At 41.6% G+C, this 26,166-nt stretch overlaps 3 protein-coding genes across 3 annotated transcripts in view; 1 reads left to right on the top strand and 2 right to left on the bottom strand.

Annotated features, from left to right (window-relative positions):
- zgc:171482 (zinc finger protein) overlaps window positions 1-26,166 on the bottom strand; it is a 107,204-nt gene that overhangs the window by 43,287 nt on the left and 37,751 nt on the right. The window lies entirely within an intron of this gene.
- On the bottom strand, window positions 15,112-23,972 carry thada (THADA armadillo repeat containing). Its single transcript, XM_046070136.1, has 18 exons — window positions 23,833-23,972; window positions 23,387-23,468; window positions 23,099-23,208; window positions 22,832-22,962; window positions 21,308-21,456; window positions 21,163-21,195; window positions 21,038-21,086; window positions 20,620-20,813; window positions 19,816-19,910; window positions 18,814-19,037; window positions 17,928-18,652; window positions 17,585-17,739; window positions 17,341-17,496; window positions 16,990-17,097; window positions 16,767-16,890; window positions 15,908-16,053; window positions 15,346-15,574; window positions 15,112-15,251 (listed from the first exon to the last, which is right to left on the bottom strand). The coding sequence occupies exons 2-18, from the start codon at window positions 23,457-23,459 to the stop codon at window positions 15,112-15,114; spliced, it is 2,841 nt and encodes a 946-aa protein (XP_045926092.1). The 5' UTR covers window positions 23,460-23,468; window positions 23,833-23,972.
- The window catches only part of plekhh2 (pleckstrin homology domain containing, family H (with MyTH4 domain) member 2), a 30,532-nt gene continuing 28,983 nt past the window's right edge, over window positions 24,618-26,166 (top strand). Inside the window, exon 1 of the mRNA XM_046070134.1 lies at window positions 24,618-24,764. The gene's annotated coding sequence lies outside the window, so the exon portion shown is untranslated. The remainder of the gene's footprint in view (window positions 24,765-26,166) is intronic.

Raw genomic sequence — 26,166 nt, 5'->3', positions numbered from 1 at the left:
GTATCTGATAACAAATTTATTATATGTGACTCCTCCATCCAGGCAACGTCTCACATTCTGAAGCAAACAGTATGTTCCTGCATTTTTAATAATCAGTCCGCTCTAAAAGTTCTCATCTATCTCCTCTGATTTATGTAATCGCCCAATAAAGCCTTCTAACATGAATTATCTGGTCAATGAAATCAATAACTTGTGCTCCTTGGCTATAAATGCCAATGAACCTATTACAACCAGGTTGGTTGCAGCATCCTGTGGATAAATTATTCCATTCGTGTAGGAGGCAGACTGCAGGAGGGCCAAGCGCAGCTAGAAAAAGACAAAACTTAATGTCCATTTTCTTCACATGACAGAGCTTCTGACTTTGCTCAATCAGAAAATAAAGGAAGCTGCTGCTTTCTCTGCCACCCCAACTAAAGAGAGCAAACTGTATAAATTTTTGGCAATAAAATCAAAAGTATCAACACTGTGTCCCCCCCTCTCTTCTTCTGATCTAGTAATGTTCCATATTTACTTAGTTTGCCCTTATTACCATGCTCAACCCCACATTTCCTGTCTCCATCTTCAACTTCCTATTAAATAAAGCCCAAAAACCCCTCCGTTTGTGTCCCTGATCAATTTAAGACAGCCTGTGTCCAGCTGCGCTGAGCACCTCCTTCAAGTTGTTAAAGGGAATAATATTTTGATATATTCCAATCTGGCTTTTGCCGAAAATAGTACTGAAACTGCTTTGTTAAGAGTCAACTTTCTGTTTCGGTAAAACCATGATTTCAGCAACATAGACACACCCCGCAACTGTTTAGCTGCTCTTCACTTTTCCAGTATATTGGCCCACTTGCCCCTCATGTCAAACCAAACTCTAGGAGTCTGAGAATATTTGATCCTCAATTAAAACCAAACAAACTGGTTTAATTCTGTTTCAGACTTGCAGCCAGTAAAGTTCAATCAAAATTTTAACCACTTCTAAGGCATTACATGGCTTAACTCCTGCCTACATTTCCGAGCTAAGCCCATACACCACTGAGCGGTCTCTTAGGTCATCCAATCAAAACCCGTTGGCTATACTGCAAGCCATACATAAAACCAGAGACATCCTGCACCCAGACTCTGGAATGATCTCCCCACTCCCATTAGATCAGCTGAGTCTGTTGATTGTTTCAAACAACATTTAAAATCCCACTTCTTTAGGTTACCTTTTCTTCCACTTCCAATAATGTGCTCCGTGTGGTGTCAAGTTGCTGTTTGCTTACCTTGTTGTATGTGCATTGCGTTTGTATGTTTGTGTACGAGTATGGCTTTTTAAATGTTTTTTCTCTTGTATGAGCTTTTTAATTTAGGTGTTTGTGCTTGATATTGATGTCAAGCACTTTGTAACCTGTGGTCACATTTGTTTACTCCATGATTACTGAATCTAACCCTCTCTGGACAGTGTTAAAAAAGATACTATATAAAGATTTACTTACTTATTTCTGATTTTCAGAACACACATTGCAAATGGCAGTCATTTTTATTTACCTAAATCCAGCAAATTACAGCAGAATTGACATAACGCAGCCTGTTCTGCCCAAACTATGATCTCCTGGGATAAATAAAGCAATGACGCAAACCTGAGAAATCCAAAACTGTGTCTTGAACAGCACCAAAGGATCACTATGTTCAGAGAGGGTTTGATTTTTTTGAGGAAAGCTCTGAAACGGCTGTATTTCTTAAGGAAGCTTAAGAAGGCAATCTTCCTGTGGCAAGTTCGTATTAACTTTTACAGAACAGCAATAGAAAGCATAGTAACATCAAAAACTGGCATGGAGGGTGCACGGCCCAGGAAAAGAGGGCTCTGCAGCTGGTGATTAAAACTGCTCAGAAGATCATTGGTGCCCATCTACACTGCATCAGGAATATCGGTGAGGTGAGGTGCCTACGCAGAGCCCAAAGGATATTAAAGGACAGTACCCACCCCAGCCACAGCCTGTTCACCCTGTTGCCTTCGGGGAAGAGATACAGAGGCATTTGCTGTTGTACCCCCAGGAAGTAAGAGTCCTGGCTGTGAGACTCCTAAATTCCTCAGCACTCCACCATGTTAAATAGTTTTATTTCTGTATGTGCTTATATAATTTTTGTATCTAACATTTGCTCTTTGTGAGTAGCATATAGGGAACTACAAACCTCATGTCATTATACGACCCTGTGTTGTAAAATGACACAAATCTACCTTGTATGTGAAAATCTGAAAACCATGCTTACACACCTGGATGTAGAAGGGTATTCCAGCACTGCGTCGTGTGGCACACAGCTTGGATGATGGGTCACTGGCTTTGACCTCTTCTAGAACCTCAGACAGCCAGCGGGCCGGAAGCTGCTGCAGTGCCTGACTTCCACTCCTTACACACACAAAGTTACATATTAACTTATTTACCATTTTTTATATTTTTGTATACAAGTTATTTTAGACACGCGAGCAGCTATTTTGTGCACCATAATCCACAGTACAGCATTTTTTCAGTACCACTGTCTATACACACCAGAGTTATCAGCTGACTTAGACTATAATGTCCTCAGAGAGGCAATTTGTGGTACAGCACAAAACATGTCGACACAAACATAAACAAAAAACACATCAAATAAACAGAAGCAACAATAGTCTAAAATCATCTATAGCCACCATGATAAAATGATAAAATTGTGTATTCCACAATTTGGCCATGTTTAATACCCCCATTAACTGTATTGTATGCATGTTTTCAAGATGGAAAGTCATTCTGCACACTGCTGCGTGACTTTAACCTAAACAAATAAATGCAGTGTGTTTCTCCAAAACAGAAACAGTCCACTGTCACACCAAATCTAGACCAGAGGTGCAAAACATCTATAAAAATATTTTTATTTTAGTTTCCATAATGAGTAGAATAAAATGATCATGTTCAGAAAGTGTCAGATGAATTATTAACCACAGCACAGTGTACTTGAATTGCTTTCAAATTCTCCGATTCATTGGTTCCAAAGATAGTATCAAAATGAAAATCATCATCAAGCACCTCATCCACTGCACAGACATGATTCCTATGAAGTCACATTAAACAAGTGAAAATTTCTCATGTAGCTTGAGACAAAAACATATTGAATATGGATCCATTTGTTTTATGTGTACCTATCTGAAAGCGGTTTAAGATACAAAGGAAATTCCTGCTCGTTGTGACACATTTACACTGTTCTCTGGGGCATCTGGTGCTCTGAGCGTTTTAAAACAATTGCTAAGAATATCATCTGAAACAGGTCTGGCAAACACACACCCACAAGAAACCGCTCTGCCCTGTTTTGTAAGAAGCAGCTGTATAACAAGAGCCAGTGGAGCGGAGAGGACAAATTAAAACAATCCAATGTGGAGGGCCCAGCCACAAACACTCCAGTGTACTTCATAACACACACACACTAAATCAGTGATTTCCACCTGGGGTACTTAACTAATAAAAAAATAATAATAATCTGATTTTTAAAAACCCACATATTGAGTATACCTGACCAGTGTGTGGTGCAACTAAGCATGTGTGAAAACTAGTAAATAAGCAGAGAAGTTAAAATAGTAAGCAAAAAGTAATTGATAAAAAGGTTAAAATAGATAAATAGATGGATAAAATAAAGGATAAATTGTTGAAATACCTCGCTAGTAATGAATAATGGGGCTGAAATAGTTATCTATAAGTAATGAATAAGTGAAGTATAAATGGTTGAAATAAATGCAGTAGCTACAAGTAACTTCATTTGAAATACCTAAAAATAATAGATAGTAGTAGTAATAGTAACTTAAAAATAATGGATAACATAAATAGCAGTACAAATGCAAGCTTGGACAAACAGACCTTAAAACTGAATTCATCTATCTATTCTATCATTAATTGTTAACTAATATCCAATTTTAAATCATTTTAAATAAATACATTTGGAACAAGTTGGGTGGTGCAGATGAAGGGGTACTTGAGTTCATCTGACAGGGCTGTGGGGGTGCGTCTGACAAAAAAGGTTGGGAACCGCTGCTGTAAACAATCGCAGATATAAATGCACATGCCTAACCAGGGAACTCACTTAAAGGGAGGCGGAGTGAAAGAAGGACAAAATGGGGAAGAATGGAGAGAGAGACAAAGAGACAGAGTGAGAGAGAGAGTGCAAACACAGTGGAACACACCAGAACCAGATCCCAAGGCAGAGCATCAAAAGGCCATGGCTAAGCACCCCGCAATCAACACCCCATAACCCAGCATACGGCCCGCACACCATCCACACACTGCTCTTCCCCTCCTGAAAGCACACACACACACGCCCCAAGAAGGACACACACACTTCCAGTACTCCTACACACAACCACTAGAATGTTGCCTTCATTACACAACATAGTGCGAGACTGGTTTTTGTGAAAGTACAAAACAAGCGAGTTTAGTTTTAACTGCTCAGCACTGCAACGGTTCTGTGGTTCGTCACCTGCCGCAGGGCCAAGAGACATCTTCCACAACCCGTCATTGAGGAAAACAGGGAGGTACAAGAAAGTGAGAAATTCTTTCATGTCGTTTAGAATTAAAAGATTGTTTTTTTTCCTTCCACTCAGCAGGATAATAGTAGGATTATTTCCATGAATAGCACAGGTGATGGAGAGCATTGTCACACAGGCCCCATCAGTCTATTACTGTTCATTGTGCAATTCAAGTGTATGAGTATAGCTTTGATTATATTATTTTTATTTAGCAATATTTATTCAGTTAGGACAGAAACAGTCAAGTCACTCTCAGAAATAAACAACACAAGCCTATTTCCTAAATAAAGCGCATTTCCAAAATTGTTGAATGGTTCTTTAAATAATGTATAAGAATTTCATGATTTTTTATTAGCCGTCCAGAGGGCTCCAGATGATGACTAACACCAATTATCAAGTGTTGATGTAATCCAACATATTATACCTACAGAGTGATACTGAGAGGACTTGCCTACTTGCTAATTACAAGGCACACTGACACTCAGTGTCATGATGGGCGCTAATGCCCACAGCCATTCAGCAGGATTACCTTTCAGTCGTTGGCCCTGAATGTGAAAACAAACACACCTGCACAGCATGTCGGTGAGGCGCACAAATCCCACATAAGCCAGTTCAAAGGCGCCACGATGACGGGACTGCAGGAGCTGCTGACGGAAGTACAGGCCTACCCCCTCCACCTGTAACAGAGAGAATGCATTGACTGTATTAATCTAACAAAGACCCTGTTAAGGAACTGTATTGACTTTAATATATGTATTTTATATGCAAAGGTGCAGAGTCTAAAAAAATCCTTTGGAGTTCTAGTATCAGTGATTTACTGGGGGCTTTATGATATGACATAATGGGGCCCAACTGATAATTACTTTAAGTACTGATTCATTGTTTTTTTGTCTTTTATTTATCAATAAGTATCAATATGTGCTGTTGATTATATTTAATTCATTGAGTACTAATCTGTGTTAATCTATAAATGTAAAATCTATAAAATGTCAGTAAATAGTAGGGCTGGCTCGAACATCATTTTTTGAGCTTCGACGCTTCGATAGTAATTAAGAGCGAATAAGCAAAGTTTTGAGTGAGAATAGTCTGATCCGAGCAGGTCCAGAGCAGAATCCAGGAACAGTTTAGCCGGGCGGGGGTCCAGACGGAGAGCAGACGGGGAGCAGACGGGATTAATGGTATTTCCGGTAGCGGAACTAAATCTAACACGTTATTATGCAAATTTCACTTAACTTTTATTACAGCGACTAAATGTTCTTCTTCTACAATCAGCATCATTTAATTATTTAGATGTGTGCATTATGTTGTTTGTTTGTTGCCAGCCTACAGTTTAGCTACTGATTAATTGTAGGAAATTTGACTGTTTTGATCTGAAATTTAGCAATTGTAAAATTAATAGACCGCATAACTGCCACACTGCTGCTGTCATCGCTCAGTTTAAAGTGCTCCCACACAGCTGAGGGCATAATTTCGTTTTCCCTTTGATGTGAACTGGAGCGTTACGTTCAGGAAGTCAGGCGAAAAAAAACCTCAGTAATCGAATCTCAAAATTGAAAATCGAATGTCTACCCAATGGTCGAATATTCTAATATTTGGGTCCAGCCCTAGTAAATAGTAACAAAATTCTCAGCACAATTTCCCGGAGCCCAGAATGATGTTTTCAGGCAGGTCCCCAGCCAGAACTGGTGACACTGCAATGAAATGCGTTCCAATTACTCTGTACTCAGGGTTAATTAAGAGAGGTCATTATTGGGTGATGTGTCAAAGCACAGACTACTGTGGGTACTTAGTTTAAGAGTGGAAATCTTCATAAAAAGGAACACTTCTCATAGACTCTGTGGATGCATAATGGATGACCACAAAGTCCATCACGAACAGTTTTAATGACAATCCCTCCACTGGTACGACGAACAGGGAACCACTAAAATGCAAAACCAAAACAATTAACCCCCTCCCAATTCCACCGCTGTGAATGACATAATTGTCTATGAATTCCACTCCTGATCAATCAAATGCTGAAATATAGCAGATCGTCTCTATAAATATTCCAACTAAAAGCAAAGCAGTACAGTGTAAAAAAAGATGGTTATATAGTGATGAACGGCCCTATCTTATCCCACTTTAGCCTTTCCCCTATTTGGCAAGAAAAGTGTAGTTGTGTGTAGCTACACTCTCGTTTTAGAGACACCACTTAGTTTTCAGCCAGTGAGCACTGAGCATGTCAAGCGTGAGAGCGGCATGTCAGTAGCGTGACAAGTGTGTTCAAATAAGGATGCTGAGACATCCACATAATGGCCACTGTCAGTAAAACCATCCAGTTAGTAATAGTGTTAGCAACATTATTCTAACTATACACATACACACACAAATGAGTGCTGTGGCAGTTTGTAAACTGGTGAGTGTTGCAGGTGAGGCGGCAGGGCGAGGCGGACGCAGAGCTCCAGTGCCCTGTCATTAAGGCTGTGGTATCACCGCCACCACAGAGGCGGCCAGTCCTCGACTTAGTCAGGGGTGGCATGGAGGGCACAGGGAGGGGTGGCAAGGCCCCGATGCAAAAAGCCTTGTGTGAAACGGCCCCTTAGGGGATGTGGGGTTAGACACAACATCTAAACTAACACAGACATAGACCCACAGAGGACTCATGAGTACGCCAGTCACTTCAGAAACAAACTCTGATGTCACTGAATGTAAGAGCAATGATGTATGAAGACGGTTTATAAGAGGAAAACAGCAGGCAAATGTGCTGAAACTGAAAAAAATACAGAATACAAAATGTGTGTAATATGAACACATTACAAAAAGAATAAATGCAACAAAAGTTTATGGCTTAGGCCACATGACTGGTCAGTAAACTCAACTGACCCTGCCGACCTAAAGTGGACTAACTTAAACACCAAAGTATGGACTGAGTAAACCACAGTGGTACCAAGCCCAATGACTTATCACATTGGTGGCCAGAGTGGACTCCAGGACAGGCCTGACCTCACCGGGGTAAAAATGGCAGCGACAGTCACTGTTAGATGGCCCGTGGCTCCTGGGGCCCAGACCGCTGCGGTGCTGAGCTGGGCCGAGTCGGGCCGCGGCTTCGCCTATTTAAAGCATCCCTCCCGAAGGTTCCCGTCTGTGTAACTGTATAAAAGGGCCGAGCAAGCTTCCTGCGTGGGGCGGGGGAGGGTACAGGGGGGACTTTATTTAGACGTCAACTTCCTGTTTGCAAACGTGCCTGTTTCCCAGAAAAACTTCCTTGTGCGGAGAGCGAAGTTTCCCAAGTCTAATTACATGTATGGCTCGGAGCCGTGACAGTGACCCAAATAGCCAACTTCTCCCCTGAGGCCGAGGGTTAGCCAGCACTCTGATAATGTTTGTTGTTGTTGCAGCAATCTGCAGGAGTAATTGTGAAGTTCTGGTTTATAAATGGTACAGACAATAGAAAGCAATAAAGTAATAATTTACTATAAACAAGTGTTATTCTTAACTGCTGTAGTCCAGTGGGTTTAGTTTGGTATCTGCTAAATATGCTGACATGCATAATATTAGATGTAATTACAGTTATTTTCTGGCGCATGTCACACTGCAGCTTTTTGAATTAATGAGTACCTTTCTTGGATCTAAGCATCCATGGCCAAATGTTGTATGAAGCCTTCTGAAAAATTTGAGGATTACAGGGCAGGAAACTTCCAGGAGGCTGTATATTATATCATTGTAGCTGTATATTGCATTTTTATATATTTATCTTGTAATGTGTTTTCTCTGTTAGTCCTCCCCTAAACCAATCATTCACTTCTCCCTGCACACCCCGTTTACCCTGTAGTGAGCAGTATTATGAGATTTGGGACACTTAGCTGAATCATCACTTTGCACCATGTTTGACAAAGTAAAAAGTAGTGAACATGATATGGACGGTAAATTTTTCATTCCACTGTGGGAATCTGTGAGGGCAATATGAGGCAGCATGCAATTTACTTTTAGAATTTGGAAACGCAAATAAAATGGTGTAAAGAAAATATTGTGCACTAGAGAGCAAATATAGAGTGGTGTGTCTGGATGTGGGTGTGTTTCGCCCTGAGATTCAGAGCAGCCAAACCAACGGTCTGTCTCCTCTGTATAACCAGTGCTCCAACCGATGCAGGCCGAGCTATACCAAATAAACACCAGAGCTGTCAAACTCCAGCTGACCAACGACTTTGGTGGTCTGTCACACTCATACAGTGCAAGTGTGCTCACACACAGACAAAACCCTGTATTATGCTGTCAAGATGTCAAAGTGCTGCTCCTTCCATTTTCTCTGTCCAGTCAGGCAGTCTCCCTTCCTTCACTGATCACCGTCAGACAAACTTTCAATCACAATGCATCATCTTTGCTGAAAAAGTCTAAAAATATTGTGGAAAGTGATCGACAGAAAAATATCTATCACTATTAATTCCCCCATCTACAACGGTTGCTGTTGCCACGGTGCCACCCAGTGACAGAAACATCTGCAGTGTTGCCAGGCCAACAAGGATGTAACAGGATGCTGGCTGAGGACCGCAGGAGGTGTTGAGCTCACACGCATTTTGGAAAGGGATGCATTTTAGTCACACGTACACACACACAGCCCCCCCCCCACACACTATACACATGTGTTTGCCCATGCATGTCATCGCTGCGGTAGGGCAGAATGACTTTGTCCACAAAGACTAAGCCAGACCCAACTTTCCAAATACTAGTGGAATCACCCTGCTGCCTGTTAATGCTGACACACTTACTACTAGCGCGCGCGCACACACACACAGAAAAAGATGCGGTAAAGACATTGAGGACAGGAGTTCAGATTTTCCTCTTGTCCACGTGGTCCTCAGCATCCATTATGTAATGAGCCCTGTCGCCATAGTTACCACACATGGTACAACATGGTACCATGATATCACCATCAATTATATCTTCAGCACACTGTGGTTGTGACATCATCATCAAGTCCATTTCTGTTGTGACAGTTAAAACAACCCTGGCTGTTTTAGATGGCCTGATATCGTGTCCAACTGGTTTAGAGAGAATACTGTGTAAGAGGTGAAAAAAAATGTAACGAGCGCAGGACTGACAAACTGTAATGAGTCCATACATGGATTTCACATGTCTATGCACAATCTGGTTAAAACCACTTTCAAACACTTTGCATAGATGGTTCCAGTGATTTTGCAGCTGATTAATACTTTCCAGTGTTAGCTGCTAGCATACCAGTGCTAGCTCTTAACTCGGCTAAACAAACACAAGGGCAACTGTATGTGAACCATTGTCGTCACATTATATCTTAAATGTTTTTACCAAATGTAAACTGAACATTAATAATAAAAGTGATTAAACTTACAGAACGGATATAAAAGAAGAGAAAATAAAATGTATCTTAAATGCTAATAAAAACATACAGTACAATGCACAGCCTGCTGCTAACCCTAAAGTAAACTGACTGATGACTGTCTTACATTCCTGCTACTTCAAATGTGGCAGGTAAACAACCTGCGCAGTAAAAAATTGTGGCCCTCCACACAAAATACAAAAAACACACAGTCAGCTCATGGTACAGTATGATACTTCCTACTTTCTCTCTCAGGAGTGTAAATACACGGTCAACAGGCAAACATAAACACACACACACACACACACACACACACGTGCGCGCGTGCACTTTACCCCCTACACAGACAAACACAGCCTATGTCTGGTACCCTTGTTATTATGGACGTTCACATGCTGAACCACTCAGACAACCATTCCTGTGTGAGTTTGTCTGTGTGTGTGTCTGTGTGTGTGTGTGTGTCTGTGTGTGTGTGTGTGTGTGTGTGGTAGTGTGTTGTTTGCAGCGCTCAGTCTTTTCCTGCTGGCAGTGGAAGTGATTTGGAAAGAATGCAGTGGAAAGGGAGGGGCGTCGCGACTGTTAAACCAGCAGGGTCGGGCCTCAAATGAAAGCGCAGTGCTAACAAGGGCGGATGCTAATTGAAGAGCTTCTCAGCGTGGTGTCACACACACACATTCACATAATTCCCCACTACAATATATACAGACATACAGTGAAAAACATTACACCTTATTACATTGAAAAAAAACATACTTGTTTTGTAGTAAGGCTACCCCCAAATATTATTATGGCACTGCAGCCCTATCAGCTAACTCTACCCAGACTGGGAGCTCAGGGTACCGGGGGAGTGTTGGTGTTTGTTTACACCACTAGCACAGGAGCTTTGGACCACAGGGAGGAGGTGGTTTTCAGGCCCGGTGGACCCAGAGGGGAATGCTGCCAAGGCAAGGAAACCGGCAGCAGCCTCCCAGTAATCATGGACCAAGACCAAACACAGCCTCCTAGACCAACTGAGGCCAGTTTGATGACTGGGAATACAGTACCGAGGGGATTTACAGGGGCTTCAGCCAGGACTCTCACTCTAGGGACAATGAAGTTCAGGCGGGGAGGCAACAAGCAGGAGGAGCGAGTTGACAATTCTGCGAGTATTTGGTTCTTGTGAAGTTGGAAGTAATTTATTTGAGTGTTTTGAACAACGAGACTTGTGACACACTACCACAACTCAGCTGTTACAGGTTGGTTAGCCTTGTTAGGCATCCCATTCCTAAAATATGACTTCAAAGCAATAAGAATAGTGACAAGGCAGGCCTGAGTGCGGCAGAGGATAATTAAAAAAACGCTCAGTCAGACTTGCAAAGCTACCATTACTATACTATTTTTTAGTTCTTAATGTAACATATTACTAGTGAATTAGCACAGCAGACTGATCAGGATATTTATGCAATTCATGAAATGCATCAATCGACTTCCAATACCAGCGCTCACTTTCTACCACATTTAAAACCTGGATACCACGCTGTGTGGAACCCAGTTTTATGCAAGGTAACATCATGGGGCTAGGGATCACTGTTGCACTAAAAAGTCAAGAATCAGTGGCGTGCTATGACTGGTGAAAATCGGTAGGGATACTGATCACTAATCTCTATTAACATAGGTCAGCAATATTTTGGCCTACCCGTGTCTAGTATTTACTGCCATTTAAATTGGTCTGTGTTCATGCCACAAGCACTTCCAATGCTGGGATTTAAACTACAGCGTGTGTGTTTATAGTAAATTTGTGCAATAGTGTGGCACATAAATATCAGGAAGTGGTGAATCAATCAATTAATTGGTGGTTTTGGTCTTTTCATGGGATTTGTTGAAAATAAGAAACCAAATGAATATCCCAAATGATTATCCTTTAACTGGCCTTATCAACAACTAATGATGATGATGATGATGAAAGTGACTGTATACTTGGTGCTTCAGATTGGCAAACATTTCAATTTGGATCAATTATTAAATAAATAAGTAATTAATAAACTACTTCATGACATAACATTTGAAATGGACAACACTGGCTGGTCAAAAGGTTAACACAATCCCAAAAACTGAAACAAACCTGCTTCAAAGCACACTAGATGCTACTGTGTTTAAGGTAACAGCAGCAGGACAATAAGAGTGAGGTTCATGTGAACATGTTTTGTACACAGGATCTTACCTGCTCCTCTGTGATGAGCCCACGGTGTGCGCGCGTGTTGTCATTGGTGTAGTGCAGAGGTAGGCTCTGACACAGCTGTCCAAGCAGCATGGCCACTTCCTTCATGCTCCGCCAGCAACATACCAGCACCATCTGGGCTGTCACCCTGTAGCCCTCACCGCCTGGAACCAACACATAAAGTCACATGGGAAAACTTTGATCACTTTTGGTTTATTACCCATTTTTCAAACTTAAAATAAAAGGTTTTTGTCTTATTATGTCATGTACCATGTTAAAGCTTTGTATGCAATGGAAACCAAAGGAAGTGGTTATCGTTTATATTGGGCCACACATTCTACACATCCCTGAACACACACACACAAATATTGCACAGGGCCATTTCATTTTCCTTATCACTGTGATGATACAGTACTTTAGTTAATCATTATTAAGATTTCTTGAAGTATTGGACTGTGCTTTGTGTATATATACACACAAACCATACAAAAATAAAGTCAAACACTGCCCCCATTAGGACATCTCTTGTACATTATTGATTTCACCAATTTAATTCACATCCATCTCAAGTAAAATATAAAAATGTAGGCCTAGGTTTTCAAAGTGTAAAACTGCCTCCAATCCCCCAACCCCTCGTTGCAAATTACAACTGTTTTTTGCCTGTCTGTCCACAGCTATTCAACACAGAGCATTTAGAGAGTGTCAGCGTTCCAGGAATATAACAAGCATGTTGACGGGACATTGTGAGCCTTAGTAAAGTCAAAACATATCCATAGCGAAACACCAAAAAAGGTTTTGGTGACTATTTATATTATTCTTCTTCTTCGTCTGACTTGTATTTGGGGGATAAGACAGACAGAATTAGCTGTTAGCAGTTCCTGTTTGCAATGTACCCATGGGCGTACAGACAGCTGTAACTGGATTACTCTGATACTGAAGAAAAAATGAAAACTCATTCTCAGGCAGGTTGTATGGAGCATCTGTTTAACATGATGTGGATTTATGGACCTCACACTGAATGTAAAAAATATGTGTAACATGCCTGTGGGTTCTGATTGGAGAGAGTGAGTAGGTGTGAGCACAGCCAAAAATCGCACTACACTACTATCAACTTCTGGAGAACCGCAACCAGACACAGCCCGAGAGATAGAGCAGCGACGGTCAAGCGAGCTACAGAGTAAATGAAGAGAGGGAGTGGTGGCAGCAAGAAGGTAGCTACCACCACTCCCAACAACCTCCCAACTATTGACCTTGTTGACAAATGAGCCAAATCAGCGGCCAAACAAAGGGGCTTAACTAAACACCTGCATACACCTGTCCCTTCACCTCACGAAGTATCTTTGCCTTCACACCCCGCCTACAATTATCCCACAACCACCTGGGGAGGCGCATCTCATGATATGAAACCAACTGAACTAGTGCAATCTTGGCCTGTTAAGGCTAAAGAAGCATAGCAAGATTATTTCTGTGTTGAACGGCATCAGCATAAAGATCTCTAACTCACCTGTGTCCTGTGACGGCACGTGTGTGGTCTGGGTCTGTGAGTGGTCATCTCCATGGTCTGTCTCCAGCTCTCTGGCACTTGTGAAGAAGTCGTTCGTGTCCCTAGGCTGAATCTCCTGCAGGATCCTCTGCAGACCTGCTGATGTCTCTGTCCAAACAACAAAAAAACAAAAATAATAAAATAAATCATGCCACATCCTCAATATTTTCTCCATTGACCATGTGTAAATTTTAATTGATGCTTCTGTCAATGAAAAGGATTTAAGAACAGATTTGTTCTTAAATGGTCGGAATTTAAGGGAACCGTTTGTGTTTTCATCAGTTACCTTTATTAACAAATGTTAGAATCACGCACGCAGGAACATATTTTCACTAGGGAGGGGGGCTTACACTGCAGACAGCATTTGTTTGCGCCTCCTTACCTCCACAGGTTGATAGTGGGTTAGTTGCTGCTCTGTGCGCACAAGAGGACACAGACATTTCATGTCAACAACAACAAAAAGAAAACACTGGATTTCAAGGAAAAAAGCCTCCAGGCAGCGTTAAAAACAGTGTAAATTCTGAGGAAATGTGCCTGTTGATATACAGATAACACCCAGCCTTAATATCACTATTGGACTTTCTATATATCCTTTTAGTCAGTTTTGGATGATTTAAAGTGAAGAAATATGGATTTTTTTCTGTGCCATTAGTTTGCTATGACCAGTTATGTTTAGCAGCTCCTCCAAACTTAGCTGAGGTGAAGGCACACAGTCGCATAAGGATACTGAGGTTGAAAAAACATGTGTTTATATTTCAAATTTACCATTTACTTCATCCTCCAACAGAATAATACATCCACAAGCACTTGTAAGGAAACTGTGTTTCACTCTGGCCAGCAGAGGGGGCTGCAGCACATACAGCACCCCCCTCTTTTTTTGGGCATGACAATACAATTCAGTAGTTTAAAAAGAGTTTGGTGAATCTGACTTGGAACGACCTTGCAGAATAAAGTGAGGTTTAGGTTAATAAAATAAAAGTGTTCTTGTGTGAGGCCCACTGAGTGCATGCATCTGGGGGGTGGCGATGGCTTAATGTATAAGACTATGCCTTTGGCGTGAGAGACCCGGGTTCATTGTGTCCCTGAGCAAGAGGAGTGTGACCTCTGGCAATTGTAAGTCGCTTTGGATAAAAGCTAAATGAATAAATGTAAATGTAATGCATCTAAGTCCAAGCCGTGAAATCAGATTACCTGAGTCAGTATCCATAGGAATGAGTCCTTCTGGGGAGGAGCTCTGGACAACAGGAGAGACCACATCGGACATCCTGTAGCACACGGCAATCAGCTCTGACACCAGACATCCCCACTGCTCAGTCTGGCTCAAACTCCTAAACCCACACAAACACAACATACATCAGGTAAGTAAGCATTTAGCTATGGTCAAGGCTGAATTTGCTCTTCAAATACATGAGCTGTACTCAGGGAATGTGTAAAGAGCTTTCTTCCACTGCCGACAGCAAAGGAACTGATCCAAATAGAAGAAGGCTGTTTAAGATGTGTGTGCTGAGTTGTTGTGATTTGTGTGCTCACTCAGTGTTTAGATGCTGCAGGACAGCGGTGATGCAGTGGGCTCTGCCATAGAGAGGACAGGAAGCAGCTGCCTGCAAGAGAGATGACTCTGCCCTCGACACCTCTAACAGTAGACAGTGCAGCAAGAGCTGAACCACTGAAGACAGAAGAACAATGAAAAACTATTACTATATATATGATTTTTTACTGCAAAAACACACACACACACACACACGTTTATTGCATCTTACCAGCCAGTGTGTTGAGCTCCAAGATGACAGTCTCAGAAGCCTGGGGCGGTGGGGAGGGAGGCTGGAAATCGAGGCCCTGCTCCTGCGCACAGTGCAGCAGAGCCTGGCTCAGGCCCGGCTGCTGGAGCAGCAGGTTGAGGAGGTGGGCTGCTGTAACGCTGTCAAAAGGCTTGGTGCTGGTACTGAGGTCCAGAGCAGCCTGAAGCACACAGCACATCCTCTCCGGCACCTAGCATCATAAACACCAATGAGAGAAAATTAAAACCACTTGAAAACACAATGGTGCAAGTAGATGATTGTGCTTCAGTGGGATCAAGCTACTGAATCTAATTACTACCATTAACATGGCAGGGAGACACACCACAGACTGAGACGTGGCTCTAAATAAAGGTTCTTTTTTAATCACAGCAATGTGAACACTACACTTTTTATGAACAAGAATTTAACACGAAAAGAAAGACTAAATTAACAGAGCTATAAAACCATTGTCAGCACAAAGGTTTTTAGGTTAGGTTAGTAGGCGATTTGAAGTGTAGTGACTGAGCTTGGTCCTCATATCAACCTGCAGTCCCACAGCTGATGGTGGGAGTTGCCGTAGTAACGTCGAGGCCTGAAGTTTGACTTCCAGGAAGTTGCTGGCAACACAGTAGAGGACGTTCTGAGCATGGGCAGAGGTCACAACTTCGCCGAGGGCAAACGCATCAGGCCCTGAGGAAAACAGAGAGGTAGAGGTGACTGACGGTGACTGACGGTGACGGACAAGAGACGGAGCATACGCTGAGCCAGCTGGAGCATCAGATTGGCATCAAAGCCAGAAATGAATAGACTGCTGGTTTAGGCACCAACAGAAAGACGTATTCCAGAGCTGTGAGCTGGCAACTGGTAACGCATGAAATGAGCCAAGCATCATCACTGAGGCGTCCTTGAGTGGAGCACTGAACTCTGAAGGGTGTTGGATGAAATACAACACATTGTTCTGAGCTCTTTAAAAACTTTATAGCTTACTTTATATACTGTATGACTAGGAAGACACATTTCAACTGTCTGGTGTGGTGCTGTCTAAAAAAGAAGCCTAAAAGTGGCTGTATGTATGATAACACTTCAGCTATAAGGGTACTGGTACTAAAAAAATAAAGGAAATGACTACTACAGCAGTCAAAATGAAATAACAGAATCAATGACTCATTATAAATTACTTATTGCATAATATTTCTTTGTTAGACAATCTAAAATTCAAAAATGTAAAAAGGCTGACATTTAACAGCTGTTGCTTTTCCAGTGATGACATTATTAAATATCTACTTTAGCAATATATTGTTTTTGCCATTAAACCATAATGTTAGTAACAGCAGGAGCATTTTATACGGCTGTGTTTTGTCAAGTTTGGTCAGTCATCTGCTGCTGATAAGCGGTAGCTGTACCTGTGCTGAAGGTGAAGAGCTGGCCCAGGAGACACAACAGATGGAGGGACATAAGGCATTTAGAGAAGGAAGCTCCAGGAAGCAAAACCTCCAGCAGCCTCACACACAGCCAGCGCAGGAACTCCTACATCACATACGAACACACATCAAGCCCGTTTTTATTAAACAGAAAAGATTCAGGTAGACCTCTGCACTGTTGTGTTAGTTAGTATGTGTGGTTTACCTTGTATAGATGTAGCGTGTGTTGGTCTCTGTCTCTCTGCTCCTGGTCTCTCTCCTGGTTTAGTCTCTTCTGCAGCAGCAGAGCGCTATCCTTCACTCTACAAAGCACCTGCATAGTACAGGATTTCAAGCTCCATTAAATGATAGTTTTGATTTCACCATTAAATCAAGTTTGCTGGCACTGCGGATCCCTTTGAAAATCAAAATTCAGTTTATTCCAGTACCTACCATAAACTGCTAGCAGCCCACAAGCTGAATGTATGTCACCAGTTTAATATTTCAATTTCAGTGAGAATATAAAATCTATAAAACATTTTCAACCACCAAAAGCAACATGGGATAAATGGTTGACCTTCTTCAGCAGGCTGACTGTCTGCTGTCTGACGCCCGGGGACTGGCTGTTGAGATTAGGCAGCAGGAAGTGGCGGAGCAGGTCCATTTCCTGTGAGGTCAGAACTTCAGTGCTGCGGTGACTCTCACACACTAAGCCCAAAGCGTCCATCCTCACCTGGGTGGTAGGATTTGATCGAAAATAAACATACAGTGGAAATCCAAGACATATACTACACAATATGTCTGAGGACACAGACACTCACTTGATCATGCTTGTGTAGCAGTGCTTGTTGGAGTAGGACAAGGGGCACCAGCCCTCCCCACAGACCCCCCTCTGAGGACGGAACAACACCCTGGGCCCTGGCTGCCCGCAGGCAAGTCATGAGAGCTCCCAGTGCACCCCTACTGCCTGACGGACCTAACCAAGATAGAAAGACAGCGTTCATAGAATGGTTGTCCATTTTTCAAAATGTCTTGACTGTGTTTACGCTTTGTGAGGCTGAGAGACATTAAAATGTATCTGACATAATATGAGAATAAACAGAAGGAAAGAGACAAGATAGTTGCAGATATTTGGGATGCAAATGTGTTTTTATGTTCCTTTACCAGTGCTGCACGGCATTGTGTCCTGCAAGGCCTGCACCATGTGTGCCAGACTGGAGGGGCTGCAGCGTAGAAGCTTGGGCAGGAAATAGTCCAGGATGTACGTAGTCTGGTCCAGCCTGGCACGGCACAGCACCTGTAGCAAGGGGGTTACCCATGTCTGGTGCCAACACTCCATCCAGTTCTGTGTGTCAGTTTTGTCTGCTACACCAGACTCACTGGCCAGCTGTGCCTTGTGGCTGACAAACAGCCTCTCCAGGAGGTCGCTGGCGTAAGGAGCCAGGGTCTGGTCACCCATCAGGCCCAGAAGACATGAAGGCAGCTGGGGCTGGAGCTCAAGCAGGTACCCTGCCCCATAGAGCTCCACGAGGCAGCCCAAGGAGCCATACTTCCCCCTCATATGCCACTCCAGTCCCAGCAGGCTTTGGGTGAGTTCTGTGATGTAATAGTCCTTGGTTGGATCAGAGGTAGAGGGGTTGGTGTTCTGATGTAAGAGGAGAAGATTTCGGAACAGGGAGCGGGTTTGGTGGCGGACTCCGTCCAGTGGGTGCTCCCAGTGGGAGTAGATGTGCTCCAGCAGGTGTTGCTGTAGCTCCGAGCCTCCGCTGAGGGACTGCTGGAGGCAGGGAGGGCATGGCTGCCTCTCCCCCTGCAGGCAGTCCAGAGCAGCACTGCTCCACAGGGTCAGCACCCGAGCCACCACCATGGCAGTGCTGGACTCCTTTATACTGTAACATAGAAAGACTTTCTTTGGATTTATTCAGAGCCGGTTCACACAGATCAAGTACTCAGACATAATATTAAAATGTTTTTTTATTTTAAAAGGACTTTTGAAACTAACTGTAATTGTGATCCTTGTGCTGAACGGTGATTAGTTTAGCAGACCTACCTGACATCTAGATCCAGCAGCGTCTCTGGGACCAACAGCAGCAGCTGTTCCCACTGTGGCCCTGGAAGAGCGCCCTTCCAGCTCAACATGGCCAGAGCCCCGTGACACAGATACAGAGAGACACCTGGCAGACGACCACTGGTACACAGATGCTCACACCTCTGCTGTAGCCACTGAGGGGCTGAGTCCAAACCCTGCGCTGAGCTACGCAGCAAGCTGCACACCTGACACACAAAGACAAGAATGACCAAGAACATTTCCAGAGAATGGCTACAGGTTTCTGCAAGAAATACTTCAGCTTATTTACATTTTTTTAAATGTAATTTCTTGTAGTAAATGTTAGTGTTAAATGTCCCTTTGAAACCTTTTAAAGACATGAATTGATGTCAGTTTAAAAGTCTTTCAAGGCTGCTGTCGCTGAAATTGAAAGTGTTTCAGAATCTCTAACTACTTGAACTGCATTGTGATCTACTGATTCTTCAAGGGCTAAAACAATTAATTGATAGATCAATTAGTCGATCAAAAGAAAATGAACTGGCAATTAATAGTTTTACAAAATTTTCAACCAAAATGCCAAACATTTGCTGATTCCCACTTCTTAAATAAGAGGATTTGCTTCTTGTTTTGATCACATGATAGTTGGTTAACTGTCAGTCATATAAAACACTACATTTCATACAACTAAATGATTAATCAAATTATTGAGAAAATAACTTGCATATTTATTGAGCCAGCCCTCGATTCTTCTATATTCAGGGAATATAGCAGCTAAACATGAATTTCACAGTACATTCATTATGAGGAGCTGCATTTTTTAGTTTAAATTAGTTTCCTTGTAGATAAACCTTCTGCTGTTTTTTCTTGCTGGGTTATGCACATGCACAAAAGATATTTATTTCCAAGATCATTGCTTTACAAATCCATCTCATTCATAACATGAGTACATATTCTCAAACTGTATGTATAATGTGTACAATCCAGAATTCCTAATCCTCAACTCACCACAGAAGCAACTTCATCTCCACAGCCCATGACAGACCTGGTCAATAACACTACAGCCATGCCGGCTGTACTCTGGACCGACTGGATGAACTCCTCTAGAAACAGGAAAAGGAACAGAGGAGCAAACAAAGTGAGAAAAAAGTATATACACAAGTATTTGTGGGGTCTCGTTTCTTCTTTACACACATAAAGGGTTCTCGTTCAAAATTCTGAAGTAATGAGGAGTTTGGGAAGTTAATGAAAAACACTATCTTTGACCTCCAGCTCCTGCAATTGAGACTCTTGACACTACATTTAGCAATATACTGCACTCCGTCTGCTCACGTGAAGCTGCTTAGAACAACTTTATTGTTTGTGAATCGTTGTCAGTCAAAACATGGTCCTCATCAATCCTCATTTCCTCTGGAAATACTAATATTTTCCAAAATGAACTGCTTCCATAAGATAAAAGTATACATCCGTACACACAATGACATTTACACTGAATATTTAGACATACAAATCTTGACTATATCCTCAGCAAAACTTATCAGCAAGGACATAGGATTACACTATAATACACTTTGTTAATACATCTTTAGGTTATCATGTTTAAAAAGTAAAAAGTGAAAGATGTTCTCTGTGTCTATATCTTGAAAACAAAGCAGATTACAATCTGAAAAGAGGAGCGTGCAAGGTGCTACAAGTGTCATTTCTTCCTGGACGTTAATACTTAGAATAAGTAATAAATGACTAGTAAGGTTGGATGTTGATAGAAATGCGCTTGAAATGAAGGCAGGTCTACGTTTGAGTCCTGTTTCTTACCATCAGTAAGGATGTGTATGTAGCAGCCTAACAGGCTGCTCAGTGTGTCCTCCAGCTTGCAGGGATCCTCTGTAGCCTGCAGGGCAGTGCTGATGGTCTCCTGGGATCTCTGGATCACCAGCATGGAGGTTTTAACAGCAGCCAGACAGGACTGCATCAGCTGGGCCTGGGCAATGTGACGTCCTGCTAGACCACTTGAAGAACAGCAGGGGGCGACAGAGACACACAGATCAACAACAAGCTGCATATCGTCACCACCTTTCTTCTTGCATCAAACTGGCTGATCGGACTGTAAAACAATAGAGCAAGGAAGCATCAGGTGTAAATGCACCAAAGAAGCACAATTCACCCATTCAGCGGAAAACAAGTTCTTGACAAACACAAACAGATACAAGAAATACAGAATATGCCTCTTTACCTGTTCTGCTGAAGGTATTCACTCAGTCCATTGTGAAGGAAGTGCAACACTAGACAAAGAAGAAGAGAGTCAACGGTTTTGAAATTCCTCACTTAAAAGTTTTTGTGAGTAAGTTGGACACTCACCTTCAGGTAGCAGTTTATTGATGCATCGCTCACCTAAAGCATTTTGAAAAGGTTGTTATTTATCTTAAGTTACATTCATCAGATATCTGAAGTAATCAAAAGTCAAATAAATCTGCAGTAAGAGCAAAGACAACCACCAACTCACCGAGGGCGAAGCCATCCAGACAGGTGCTGAAGGTGTCTATGATGTGTGGATACTGCTCTGAAGTTGGGTTGGACAGACAGTCAGACAAGCAGGCAGACAAACTGCTTTCAGTACGCTCCTGTAGCCAGGCTGGTACTGAGCCTAAGGCACTGAGGAAAGAAACATAGAGATGTTATTTATTTGTGCCCATATTCACAAAACACCCTAAGGCTAAAAGTAGCTTTTAACTGGCAGAATTAAAGAAAAACTACTAAAAGCAACTTTAGGAGTAACTTATTTATTATTAGCACTAAAAGTAGCTCCTACGTTAGAGATAGTCCAGGGGACTCTTAAGTCACTGCCACCTTCTCAGAGTCAGTCAACTGCTGCAGGTTATGTACCTCATTACGTCATTGTTTTATGATAATGAACTTAAGGATTCAATCTGCTCCCCAACAAATTTAAAGCGATCCAATAACCGGAGTTGGACATTTGGCCCAACTCTATGCTACTTGGACACAGGTAAATATAGTTTGCAGAGCTGATGAGCTCAGCCTCAGCCATCTGACAGAATTATAGCACCGGGGTTGATCCCATTCTCTGAACCAAATGCTCAGTGGCCTAAACATACATTTTCACTCACTAAAACACATTTTGCACTGTGATGCACTTATGTTGCAAAATGGTAAGTACATGCGGCAAAAGTTAAAAAGCTGTCATCGTTTAAAAAAAACCTCATAATTCTGCACACTTAGTTCTAATGATCTGATCAAACCTATATGTGGTCAGGTGCCTGGCCAGCGTGGTGGCAATGTCCCCCATATGTTATGAGGCAATTGTTTGATTTTGCCAGTGGAGCGGAGTCAGGGGTTTTGTCAAATGTAGTTTAAATATTAGGTTTTGTGTTTAAAGTTTCAAGAAAATGGATGAAGGTTTCAAGAAACGTGTCTAAGCAATTGTGAAAAACTGTAACAGGGTAATCTTGGTTAGGAACCTTCAGCGTCCATTAGGAGGACACCTAGAGGTAAGATTAGATTCCCTGTGAGTACAGCCCCAGAGAAATTAAGCACATACTGTCAACACAGACTGAAAAGGGAGAAACAACTTGAATGAAATACTGTACCATGCCCAAACTTTTTTCAGCTTTGCATGATATCAAGAATGGTGAGAATGACAGATAAAGTTAACAATGTTGGAAAGTAATAAGTGAATAGTTAACCCAACCAACCTACCTAACGTAATCCAGAGTAATCCTGCCATGACAACAATATTGATGGTACATAGATTGATTATATAATGCCTGTTTTGTTTGCTTTATGCAATGTAACATAATCACCAAACAACATGCATCTCACCCATCCAAACACACTGTACTGATGACCACATCTCATTGTGTTTTTTGTTTATTCTGTGTAAACTTCATGCTTTTGTTATACTAAATTATTAGCAACTGACAACTGAAATTATCTTACGTGCTGTGTCTCCATCTCATTTACTTGAACAGATGTGTTTCCAACCTAAGAATAAAAAACTGTTCCTATGTACCTGGCAATGGCTCTTCGCAGGGGGTTCTTGGCCTGCAGGGAAATGTAGACCAGAGACAGGGTGTGTAGACAGGCCTCTAGAAGAGCTCCATCAGGCTGTTCTTCGCTCAGTGCCTCCAGGTGGGACCCTGCCTGGTACAGTATGGACACACAATGGTTATATATATATACACTGCAAAAAATCTGCATGCTGTATCATAGTAGACAAACACAGTGATCTCGCCGTTACACACTTTTTATTAAAACCCACATCGCTTCCAAAACCAACCTTTTTAACCAGCTGGATCTGCTGTACTGGCTCCGTCAGCTCCAAACAGGACTGCAGGGTCTGGGCAATCTGCCTGACTCCATCCTCTCCTCCATCCACAGAGAGGGACACTAAGAAGGATCACACATTGCTAAACATTAAATACTATACAAATAAATAGTAGTGGACTGAGAGTCCTCAATACTGTACTGTACTGGCATGTATTACAATTTGGGGAGCACCAAAAGGTGAAATCACACGTCTTTTATTAGTTAGTTAGTTTGCTCATCAGTAGCTCGGCCACATTACCTATCAGCTTATGCAGTTTCTCCTCATCCAACACCACAGCCTCCACTTTGGCGGTCTTCTTCTTCACCACCATGACTCTGCCCTGTGTGAGGAGCACCATCCGTTAAATCATTTACATGACTGTTTGAGCGTTTATCTAAAACAATATTAATAACTTGTAAAAATCTGCACCACGGGCTGGTTATAGGGAACACTAAATTTGAGGTTCAAACTCAATAACAGAGTCTCAAACCTTTGACAATTGAGCAGAACACTGAATCTTCACCTCTTTAAAAGTAACTTTTGATAAAATAATTAATAACGTTATTAGTTTTGCTTTTGAACATCATCTTAACCAAACCCGGTCTGCGTATCCCTCTCTCTCTGTCTCTCTCATACACAAATACATACATAACACTTCACACTTTCTACGGTTAACTGCATTTTTAGCTTTAAGTTAACGTTACCTTGGTTAAATTTAAAGGGTCTAACGTTAACTTAATGTTAGCCAACTATTGCTAGCTCCCTGGCACTGACTAGTTAACGTTACGTCCAAATTTAAAAGACGAGGTAACTTATACACAGCAGGCACTGAAACAATAGAACAACGACACGCTCACAAGAAGTCAAACAGCTAAATAAAAGTGTGATGTTAAATATAAGTACAGTAGCACTCACATGAGCATGAGGTTTACTTGAGGACCTTCTGCTTCAGCCGGTAGCTGTATCTAACATCAAGCTACGGGATAAAACAATTTCACTTCTGGTATTTATTTTCAGAATAAAATAAATTTAGAACAAAATACCCAAATAATAATAGAAATACCTCTCAAATCTACTTTTTGTTAATATTTCTATTCTTTATTTAATGGTGTGATTAAAAGAAATTAGTCTGTGTAAAATGTGTGGTTTAACAAACTTTACAGGCTTACTCGTGTGTTATAAAAGTTTTAATTCGAAGCCACACTTATTTTGCTTCCTGCATTGATCTCTCAGGCTTGACACACGTACGGTCCATGCTGCACATGTGAGACGTCACTTCCGACAAATTGTAACAGACCGCCTTCAGAAGCTGGCCTGTCCGTAAAATAGCGCTCCGTCTTCTTATTGGCAGACATTGTATGTCAATCAAACACAGCCTCGGTGGCTGCGCAGCGCAGAGAAACGCCTACTGAATCTGTGATTGGACATATTGTGCAAAACCACACCCTTTAAATCCACCCTGTCTCTAACTTTTGCTTGAGGGCTGAAATGAAATCATTTGGGAAAGAGAGAAATTCACCGTTTTTACTCATGAATTAGGATGTTCTCCTCAGGAATAAGAGGAAATGTATAGACGCTGGAGTCGCCATGGCGTGAAGTCCCACGTGTAGATTCTATCCATCAAATATTAGCAAAGGTAAGTCGAAAAACTTTGATGAAAATTGCAGTTGTGTTTTTTAATTAAATTGGAAATGGCGGGGGGGGTTGTTTATCTAATGACACCGTTTTAGCTAAATGCCATTTCATAGAAATGACAAACGGTGTTTTTCACTAAGGTGTGGGACAAAATAGCACGGACCCTTTGGTGAATACGCTGACGTTACCAGTTTCTCAGTTGGCCTAACAGTGATGTGAAATTGATGATTTAGATTGAGGACACTCAGTAGTCTGCACTGTTTGCCATTACTCATAACTTCACTGTTTTGAAGCAAAGAAAGAGTCTGTTTTTAAGCTGATTTTTATATTTAGCTTTGTCTGTAGAGCTATAGCCCTAACATTTTTTACCCCGAAATAAAACTGTTTTTGTTAATTAAATATTAAAATATTCTCGTGACGTCACCGGAAACGAAAACACATGAGCAACGATGCACTCATGTGTAATAGTCTCTATAAATGAGCTTCAACATACCACAGATAATTTAAAGTTACATACTTTTGCTGTTGACTTTTTTTCACTGAAGAATTCAGTGTTTAGAAAATTAAAAAAAAACTTTTAACACCTTATAGCCTGTTATCTTTATGTTTTGTTTATTTTTTATCCAGTCAGTGTTTTTTTATCACAGTTTTCATTTTCCAGGGACTAGTATGTCCACACAGTGAGTAATGGGGATCGTACGGCTTTTAATAGTTCACCAAAACAGAGGGAAGCACTCAGACAGCAAATTCTGGCACACTGTCTCTTCTCACGGACACTGACTGTACTCGACAGGAAGTCAGAGAGAAAGATAATCACAGAGAAAAAGAGACAAAAAGAAACTCAGAGACAGGGTTCAGAGGTTAAATGGCCTTTAATGTTTTTCCACCAAGCACAGCCTTTTATCATCACTGTGGAATGACGTTTGGAGGAGAGGGAATAAATGAGCGGGCAGGAAAAATATAGCTGCCCTCTGTTCTAGAAAACGGTTTTATATTCTCACAGGAGCTTTTTCAATTTTTAAAAATATGTACAAGTTAATCTGAGTCAATTACACTCTCCAAAGATAAACTGAATTGTACTGTTGCAGCAAACCATAATAAATAAAAAATACCCTCCATAAGGTAACTATTACATGTAATATAAGTTCTATAATAAGAATCTTACTATGATTTCTATTAGTGTAAATAAAATGCCCTTTTGAGCTATATCCTTAAACCTATACTAGACAATGAAGAGAATGACAGAGGGTGCTCCTTTAGAGAATTGACAATCAAACTTATTAGGCTTGTCAGCGCACAACCTACTCTTATAACAGGATTCACAGCAATGTAATTCATATGGAATGGTTTTTTGTGGGGCTTATCCGCATGCAATATGTTATATGTTGTTTTGTTTAGTGGGA

The sequence above is a fragment of the Micropterus dolomieu genome, linkage group LG15 (assembly GCF_021292245.1).
Source record: "Micropterus dolomieu isolate WLL.071019.BEF.003 ecotype Adirondacks linkage group LG15, ASM2129224v1, whole genome shotgun sequence".
NCBI lineage: Eukaryota > Metazoa > Chordata > Actinopteri > Centrarchiformes > Centrarchidae > Micropterus > Micropterus dolomieu.
This window is presented reverse-complemented; position numbering and strand designations above follow the sequence as displayed.

Coding starts and splice junctions, on each gene's coding strand:
- thada (XM_046070136.1), bottom strand. CDS start 23,459: ATGGTGGTGAAGAAGAAGACCGCCAAAGTGGAGGCTGTGGTGTTGGAT. Junction 22,963..23,098: donor AGATCCAGCTGGTTAAAAAG/GTTGGTTTTGGA, acceptor ATACTGTACCAG/GCAGGGTCCCACCTGGAGGC. Junction 17,740..17,927: donor CACAATGCCGTGCAGCACTG/GTAAAGGAACAT, acceptor TATCTTGGTTAG/GTCCGTCAGGCAGTAGGGGT.